Source organism: Diachasmimorpha longicaudata, chromosome 3 (genome assembly GCF_034640455.1).
Source record: "Diachasmimorpha longicaudata isolate KC_UGA_2023 chromosome 3, iyDiaLong2, whole genome shotgun sequence".
Lineage (NCBI taxonomy): Eukaryota > Metazoa > Arthropoda > Insecta > Hymenoptera > Braconidae > Diachasmimorpha > Diachasmimorpha longicaudata.
In genome coordinates, this window is record NC_087227.1 from 4,010,556 (window position 1) to 4,019,615 (window position 9,060).

The 9,060-nt window shown below is 35.3% G+C and overlaps 1 protein-coding gene and 1 long non-coding RNA gene across 2 annotated transcripts; one reads left to right on the top strand and one right to left on the bottom strand.

The window, feature by feature from the left end:
* The first annotated feature begins 191 nt into the window (after positions 1–191).
* On the top strand, positions 192–5,140 carry LOC135161045 (mitochondrial fission 1 protein). The gene is made up of 4 exons (XM_064118305.1): positions 192–448; positions 2,793–3,002; positions 3,259–3,364; positions 4,027–5,140. The coding sequence occupies exons 1-4, from the start codon at positions 404–406 to the stop codon at positions 4,122–4,124; spliced, it is 459 nt and encodes a 152-aa protein (XP_063974375.1). The 5' UTR covers positions 192–403; the 3' UTR covers positions 4,125–5,140.
* LOC135161046 (uncharacterized) lies at positions 4,324–7,203 on the bottom strand. The gene is made up of 2 exons (XR_010298682.1): positions 6,773–7,203; positions 4,324–5,870 (listed from the first exon to the last, which is right to left on the bottom strand). It is a non-coding gene; the product is annotated as an uncharacterized LOC135161046 (long non-coding RNA).
* Positions 7,204–9,060: the final 1,857 nt, after the last annotated feature.

Sequence of the window (9,060 nt, forward strand, 5' to 3'; positions counted from 1 at the left end):
AGGTTTCTTGGGTATACTAAAGTCAGCATAAGTTTTAACATCGGGTATAACCCGAAGTCTACCCCCTCCCTTCTTCGCGCATGCGCAATTTCAGGATATTACCGCGTTACCCTCATGAAGGGAGAAGGGAGGGGAGACTTCGGGTTATACCCGATGTTAAAACTTATGCTGACTTTAGAATAGAATTATTATAACTATTATGCCAGCCCGGTGATTATTCAAGTTATTCTCCAGGTGACATATATCGCTACTCATGGGCCACTCAACCATTACCTTTACATCTTCGATTGCCAGCAACAGAAAAATAACTGACACAGATTGGTCAAGAACTCGTCACGCGCTAAATTAATCAATATTCCGTGTTTTTTTTGGATTTGAGGAATTGATAATCAGTACGAGTGTCATGGAGGACGTTCTGGATGAGATTGTCTCTTCGGAGGACCTTAAAGTGAGTCCCTCAGTAGCGAATAATCCATAAAATCATCAATAATTAATTAGATATTTTTCAATGGCTATAGGAGTTCGAGGTTATCTCGAGAATTTTTTGGTGATTTCGACAAATTCTTAATAGGGGAGAGTTTTTTTTGGTTAGTTCAGTTGCGTCACCTTTTACAAGTCATTTTCATTGCTTCATGGAGTAATAAAAGATGAGTCAAGGTGTTTTTGCGTTGGAGATCATTCTCAAGTTATTGGTATTGGAATTTCGAGATGGTCAGGAACATGTATTTGGAGACATTTTGCGTGTGGACAGGGTGGAGAGTTGATCATTGTCTTGACAGGTAGCTGGACAATTTTTGGACTAGGTTTTTCATACAGATGTATCCATTCTGCCATGGCTATACTAAAATAGTAGTTGGAGAAACATTTTCAAGACAAAAAAAAGTTTTGTTCCATATCGAAGTTGATAACAGGCTACAGATGGGTTGATAACAGTGGTTACCATTTTTTAATAAGTTCCTGGAATTTTTGGTAATTAATTATTGGATTATGGATAGGGACTTTCTCAATGATATAAAACCGATTTAACTATTAACTTTCATTCTTTATTATCACACGCAGAAGGTATATCCTTCTCGTATGATGTCGCCAGATCAGCTGACTTCGTGACCAAAGATTTGACACTTTAGACCCATTTGACAAAAGACCCTGGTTTATTCATTCCTTGCTTTTTCTTCTCTGATTCTCTTCATTAAAACCATTCTAAATATTTCGGTACTGTTGGCAGAAAAACTAAAAAAAATTATAACATACTGAGATGGACTGAAAACAGCTGTAGACAGATGATTCATTTTTGTTCACACATATAAAACACTCTCAATATTAATCGATCGGAAATTTCTTCTCGATAAACACAGAGAAATATTTATCAAAAATGCTCGAAATTGCATTTCATTGATCGATTACGGAATAAACCACAGAATTGCACGTGACAGGGTTCAGCGAAAAATGAGCAGTTTGGTTTGCAATCGGGTGTTCCAATCGATGTGTACAGCTTGGCAAAAAAATTTCACTCACGTATTATATTATTATATTATTGGTTTCCGGATGAATATCAAGTTCTATCTCAGCATTCTAGCGAAGTTTCGCATACATTGCAGTCTCCATCTTCAGAGTTATGAGCCCCAAGTCTGAGGGTAGTCCTTATATACCCTCAGAGGTGACGGTGAAGGGGGGGGGGTTACTTAGCCAATCGGGTTTTTTGATTCATCAATTGATTAATTGAAAAACCGTCAGGACCGTGTCCCAGATAGGGTTCACTTGATATCTTCTATTCCTGTTGAAGTTGTTAAAATTTTGATGGAGCTCGAGGCCCCTCGATATTTTCTTTCAAAATATCCTTTAGATTCGGTCAAGGTCCTCGCCTGATCATACTGAATGGTATGTCCAATCTCCATCCGGTGTTCAACAAGAGCAGACTATTCAAAGTGAGCATATTTGAGCGCCGTTGGTGTTTTTTGATCTTTCTTTTGGGTTCTTCAATGTACACTTTTCCGTATGAGCAGAGGATCTCGTCCGCCCTTGATGTCCTTAGAGGTGGTCTCGGATTCAATATTGCCCCTTCTTTACGTGGAGAAGTGTTTCTAAGATGTGGGGAATATTTATTGAATATTTTGGGGTTTATTGAATACAGATGATGGAATTCAATAACCATAACTGGCATTTTCCTAATGATTTCTCTGACTTTTTGGAACCGAAGAAATTTTTTAGTCGATAAGTAACACATTTTTAATTTTTTGGCAATCGAAAAAAAAATTGAATTACTAATTTTTTATTTATTTAATAAAATTTCTGAATGAAAGCTAGTCAGAATCTTTGGAGGAAAGCTCAATTATTAGTGAGGAATTTAATACAAATTACTGAGTACTCAGTAAATTTCTTACTGATAGCAATTTTTCATTTCATTTTCACACATCTTAGGCGGAGAATGGGAAAGTTTCTAAATTCCAATGGTATGCAATCAAGTTATTAAGTATTACCTAAAATATCATGAAAATCTGAGGTTGCCACATAATTTACACTGATCATTGAGAGTTTTCAGTTGTAAAAAATCGGTTGTCGGTTTAACACTAGTGGTTGAAATGACTTTTCAAGTGAATATGAGAAGCTCACATCAGGTGTTGAGTCGCTTCTCAAACTTTTCTTTGACATTATTTTTAAGGAAAAGAAATGTGAAACTTACCAGACTATGTCGTTTTTCAGACACAAATTTGGGAAGAACTTTCGACTAAAGATTTCGATTGTCTAATGACTTTCTATAGTTTCTGGAAGTGACAAAAATCATTGTGATTTAGAAATTCGAGAGGACCTACAGCGAGCACTTGAGGTCATCTTCAGTGACCCAAAAGGTTCAATTTGAGTATGCCTGGTGTTTAGTGAGGAGCAGATATCCAGGAGACATCAGAAAAGGAATCGTACTGCTCGAGGATTTATTCAGCAATTACGGAGACAGTGAAAAGAGGGATTGCCTGTATTATTTAGCCATTGGGAACGCCCGAATCAGAGTAAGAATCTGTCTGTTTATTAAATATAACACAGATCGAGAAATTTTTAATTTTGCTTTCTCTAAAAGTGTAACAAATCGCGTTATACATATTCTGATCAGCAGTGCTATCCCTCTGAATTTAAAGTAGCTCTACCATTTTAATAAATTCAAAGATTATCGAAAAGTACTCAAACTTTATTAGTGAACTCATAACAGTTAATAGGACTTCATTCGTTCTCGTTGATGATGCGTCATTAACTATCTCATTATTTCAGGAATACAGTAAAGCCTTGCACTATGTCAGGGCATTCCTTCAGGTAGAACCTGGGAATCAACAGGTCCAACATTTGGAGGGTTTGATTAAAAAAAAAATGGAAAAAGGTATGTGCTCTCATGTAAATATCATTCAACATTTTCTTTACTAAGTCACTGACGCGAGGAACATTTCCGTGGGGAACGGAAATCATTTACTATTATAGCCCTCCCCTCTTGCCTCTCGACCAAATCAGGCATTATCAGCTTTTCGTTTATTGCAATTATTTCAACATATAAATTGAAAAGTCCAGGTTCCACATTTTTACTTTTTACTTTTTTTCAGCATATTTTTATTATTTTTGGGCACCTCCTGCAGATAAAATAGCAAAACAGAAACTGTCTATTCATAATAGTTGATTAAAAATTAACCAATCGATTTTTAGGGAAAACACGTCCTAAACAGTTTCGTCCTCTTACAATGACTCTCCTGGATGGAATTAAAGACGAGATAAATTGAAAACGTCAATTTAATTTTATTATATAGTATATTTTCTGAGATGGAACATTCAGAGAGAGTTCAGAGACTTTGAGTTTATCCAAACTGTATCAAATCCTTTCCAGTTTTACGTTTCAATAAATTAAATTTCAATAAATTATGAGACAAAACAAAAAATCAATAAAGAAGAGAATTGAAGTAACACCGAATTAAGTTCTTGCGGTCTGCTTAAGTTATCAATTCTTAATAATACAATATAATTATAAATCTTGCCTGTTTTCTATGTTTTCAGAAGGACTAGTAGGTATGGCAGTAGCTGGTGGAGTAATTGTGGGTCTTGCAGGCCTCTTGGGCCTAGGGATTGCAATGGCCAAAAGCTCCAAATCTTAGCCAATGAATTCTTCGCAGTTCTGAATGACGATGCTTGTACCTGTACCAAAAACTACTGTAAAGAAAATTCGAATACCATCGAAGGTCCTCAAGAATCATCTCCGGAGATGTTGAAGTAATCACACAATTGAAGAAATCATTAGTGAAGTTTTAAGCTGCAGAAGATGGACTAGATTTTATCTATCTTACTTTGGTAATATCTCCAAAGCTTTCAAACGAATGCCAAAAGATTTTTTTTTAGACAATTAAGTCCCTGAAAACTATCTTGTGACATTTCTTTCTAAATCGAATCATTATCGACATAATTACGTGATTAACAAATGTGGTGTTGAGTCGATGAGTGGCAGGACCGTTTTGTTAACTAGGTAATTATTTTCCTCATAAGTGATTTAAGAACAAAATTTATGAGAACTTTTTTTGTGAACAACTGATTTGTTAGCAAAAAACTTCTGCGGTATTTCCTCTTGAAAATCTTCCCTTAGAAGCTATGCAAAAAATACTTAGGATACTCTCATCTGAAGCTCATCACTTGACTATAACATCAGAAAATTCATTGAAAAAATTGGGTTTTAAGTATTGGAGACATTCCAAACGCCACGAAAAATGAAAAAATTCTCTCGTCTTCTTATTTTTCCGTTTTGTACAGCTTTCTTAAGTTATTTGAACGATTATTTAAAAAAATCAAAAAAGAAATATAAAATGGATTAACTAACATATAATAAGAAGAGGGGGATTAACTATGTGCTTGATTGATATACCGCAGCATTGATGTACTTGAAATTTTTCTATAAACACCAAAATGAAATGCCAATTCTCTTCATGAATAATTTTTCAGTTGATTGAAATGAATGAAAAATTTAATATTCCGGTGAAAGATTGCAAAGATTTCCAGAACCATTGTACTAAACATGAATTGGTAGTTTTTTCGCGATTGGAAATGTTAATCATATGATTTTTTATTTGTTCCAATGATTTTTGTAACTTGACGAAAATAAAATGTTTCAAGTTTCAATACATTCACTATATAAGAACTTCCTATTGGTGTTATTGTTAGTAATTTTGGATTCGAAAAATGAACGATTGAAAATTCTGTTCAAATTGGAAGAATCAAGCATAGAAATAAAACTACATGTCACGGCCATGAATACTTCTAGTCAAAGGTTATTAATATCGTTGTTCCTTTGATTTTTATGATTTGGTCATCAGAACGTACTGAGGCACATCGACGGAATGTACGAAGCATAGTTGTATCACCATACACGGGAGTGTATCGGCTAAGTGACCATTTTGAACAGCGATCATTGTCTCACTTTCTTATAATTTCAACTTTACATTTTTTTGACACATCAATCTTGTTATTTTAAAGTGTCTTTACTCTGTAATGTTATACTTTTAGATTGACTCTTTAACATAATTATACATTTGTTCGATATAGTTGTAGTCTTTAGTGTTCGTGAATTTTGTTGTGGTGTAAAGAGAAGAACAGTTCTTGGTTCTCAGTTTTTTATTCAATTTTCTTCTCTGTTCATGATACTTCGGGCAGTTCCATAAAATACGATCAAAATCCTGTGATTGTGCACTGGAGAGACATTTGGGACAAATGATGCTTATTCTATACAAGGAGGCTCCAAGATTATTATTATTAATTTTTGAAGTGAAACTACTTTGCGCTCGTTGGGCTGTAAATCCAACACAAAAAAACTTTTGTGAAAAAATTTCGCCAAGTTGACGTTTTATTGGCTGATCCTATTTTCCAAAAAAAAAATGGTTACTTTTGTTTACAAAAAAAACTTGAAATAAAAAATACGCCAAGCACATCGTTCACAATGGGGAACTTGCATGATTTTTTTTTATTTTTTTTTTACATAGTTAATGGTCCTAATAATAGATTTTTCATGAAAAAACATTTAAAAAATCGTTTAACAATTAATTATCGATTGTTCAAAAAGTGAAATTTTCAAATGCTCCAAAAGTTGTCATGACGTCATCAGGCGGGTCCTATACTTCCGCATGTGACGCCATCTACCGGATCATAGATTCCTACCGTCGGTATGTCAAATTTACCTAACCCTAACTGATTAAACCTATTTAAACTGATTTAACGTTAACTGATTAAAACACTCACAAATACTCCAAAATGTCAAATGACAGTAAAAAAGTTAAAAAACAACCATACAAATATTGTTTTGTACCATCGTGTGCGAACTCAACTGTGTCAACACCGAATTAAGTGTTTATAACAATTCCTACGTGCAAAAATATTCGAAAATTGTGGTGTGAAGCCGCAGGTTATTCTCGCTCATTACTGGGCAGAAGTGACATTTAACAATATAACCTCTACTGTTTGTTGACACCGGCTGACGTTTAGAAAAATATTAGTGCTGTCATCTAGCGGCTGCAATAAGAACCCGGAGTCACCGCCTGATGACGTCACGAGCGTTAAAAAGTGGTTCAAAATTATGCAATTTTCGATTGATTGTTAAAAAAAAACTGCAATGAGTTAGAATGCATTTTTTATTGGAGAGTATTCCATAGGCGTTAAACTATTTATTAATACATTTATTTCTCAAATCTGGGCCGCATGCAAGTTCCCCATTTTGAAAAAAAATTATTAAAACTATTTACAGGAGAAAAATTATTGAAATTACCCTTCACTTCATTCATAGGATTCACTACATTCAATCGGTTAATTATGACTTACATTTTGGATAATAAAATGAATCTGTTGTTTCGGAGTAGTTTTTCGCCATGCTCCAAAATGCAAACTGTCAGCTGTTGGATACAATATGGCGACCTCCCTACTCCGCCGCCGCTGAGCTCAGTAACCTCAAAATGATTTTTTATCAATAATTCATAATTAGTATTCTGTAGGGGATTGATGATCATCTATCAATCACTTGCAAACGATTCTCGATCGTTTGAGCGGTCATTCAACATTCTAGGGCTAAATTAAAAAAAAAATGATAACTTCCGTAGAAATAATTCATTTTTTTGAAAAATTCATTTTAAAAAAACGATGATCGATCAAACAATAATTCTTATCTATCATAGACCTGCAAAGGACCTTCAAACGATTGGGCATGAGCAGGATAATTGATTAGAATAATAAGTTGATAACTTCTCGGAGCTGTCGGTCGCTGGGTGCGCGATGTGAATCGGCCTTTTTCCCGATTTAACGTCGATTGTGATTGGTCCCGTCATTTTTCCCCTAGAATGAGCCCAGCGACAGAATTTATCATCGGAACATGTACTGTGCCAACCTGGTTATCTAGTAACCTTGGGGAGGAAGAGGAAATTGCGGGATGGGTCTAAAATAGGTACAGCCCAGCCCACTGAAACTCGGATGGGTCTAAAATAGGTACAGCCGCAAAGAATGGTACAGGAAGTGGCGGCCATTTTCCCCAGAAGTTTCGGGGGTAGGGCCATCTAGAATCACTGTAGGGAACTGAGAAAGAGAATTTCTTTACCTGTTGTGAAAATTACCGATCGGAGAAAAGAATGCGAATGTCCTCTATCATAATTTTATTGTAACACATAATTTTTATGTTTTATAGATGGCGATAGTAATCCAATAATCATCTTTCAACGTTCTGTCAAGGGATGCTCAACCTAAAATACTAACGAGAATGTGCATGGAAGCTATATGCCCCGTTTTTTTCAAATAATTAATTAATTGTTTATGAATTAATTTATTGTATCGATGATGGTTATTCACTCTTTGAACTTAATCAGATATTTTTTTCGCAGTGCTCTATAATATTTCTTATTGTTACGGTTAGTTATATATAATTGGACCAACCTAAATTACCGGTGATGGAATTTAAAATTTAACAAAATAATAAATAAATAGTTGTTCATTCGATTATATATAATTAACCGTAACAATAAGAAATAGTATAGAGCCCTGCGAAAAAAATATCTGATTAAGTTCAAAGAGTGAATAACCATCATCGATACAATAAATTAATTCATTAACAATTAATTAATTATTTGAAAAAAACGGGGCATGTAGTTTCCATGCACATTCTCGTTAATATTTTAGGTTGAGCATCCCTTGACAGAACGTTGAAAGATGATTATTGGATTACTATCGCCATCTATAAAACATAAAAATTTTGTGTTACAACAAAATTATGATAGAGGACATTCGCATTCATTTCTCCGATCGGTAATTTTCACAACAGGTAAAGAAATTCTCTTTCTCAGTTCCCTACAGTGATTCTAGATGGCCCTACCCCCGAAACTTCTGGGGAAAATGGCCGCCACTTCCTGTACCATTCTTTGCGGCTGTACCTATTTTAGACCCATCCGGAAATTGCATACATTATAATTGTTGCCAACTTTGACGTACAAGTCTAACGCTGAGAAAATAAAATCGCGAAAATATTACATTATGATGGTTGCTATGGGCGGATATTTTTATTTATTATTGTTTATCAAGAAATAAAAATATCATTAGAAAGCTCATAGTCAACTTATATAATGTAACTAAGGACGGATTTCGCCAGAAATTTTCATATAACGAGAAAAAAAATGAAAACCATTCGGGGAGTAGTTGTGTCGTGTATATTATACGCGACAGCATCGGCCTATGAGGTCACACGGATCTAAAACGTCAACTTGGCGTTGGCCGATACGCTCTCGCGTATCTTGATCAAAGGAACAACCAAAGAGGATAGACCAAAGTAGAGGCTCAGTTCTGGGGGTTTGACTGACGCCAGTTTCTCCACGTTACCGACACGATTTCACCCCCGAGGAGACGGGGCGCCACGAGTCCTACTGGGGTATCTGCATATCGGCCAAGCGGGGGGGGGCTCCGTTCGTACTTGTTCAACTGTACAAATGATCAACTGTACACAGAATTTTCAGACGGTGAGAGCACCACTGTGAAGGGATTCAACTGTCGAGAGAAAAAGCTAGGCTGTACATGTGGACC

Bases quoted from the DNA above. Each gene is read 5' to 3' on its own strand.
- LOC135161045 (XM_064118305.1), top strand. From the start codon at position 404: ATGGAGGACGTTCTGGATGAGATTGTCTCTTCGGAGGACCTTAAA. The intron at 449-2,792 runs GTGAGTCCCTCA...ATTGTGATTTAG, and splicing joins TCTCTTCGGAGGACCTTAAA to AAATTCGAGAGGACCTACAG. The intron at 3,365-4,026 runs GTATGTGCTCTC...CTATGTTTTCAG, and splicing joins TAAAAAAAAAATGGAAAAAG to AAGGACTAGTAGGTATGGCA.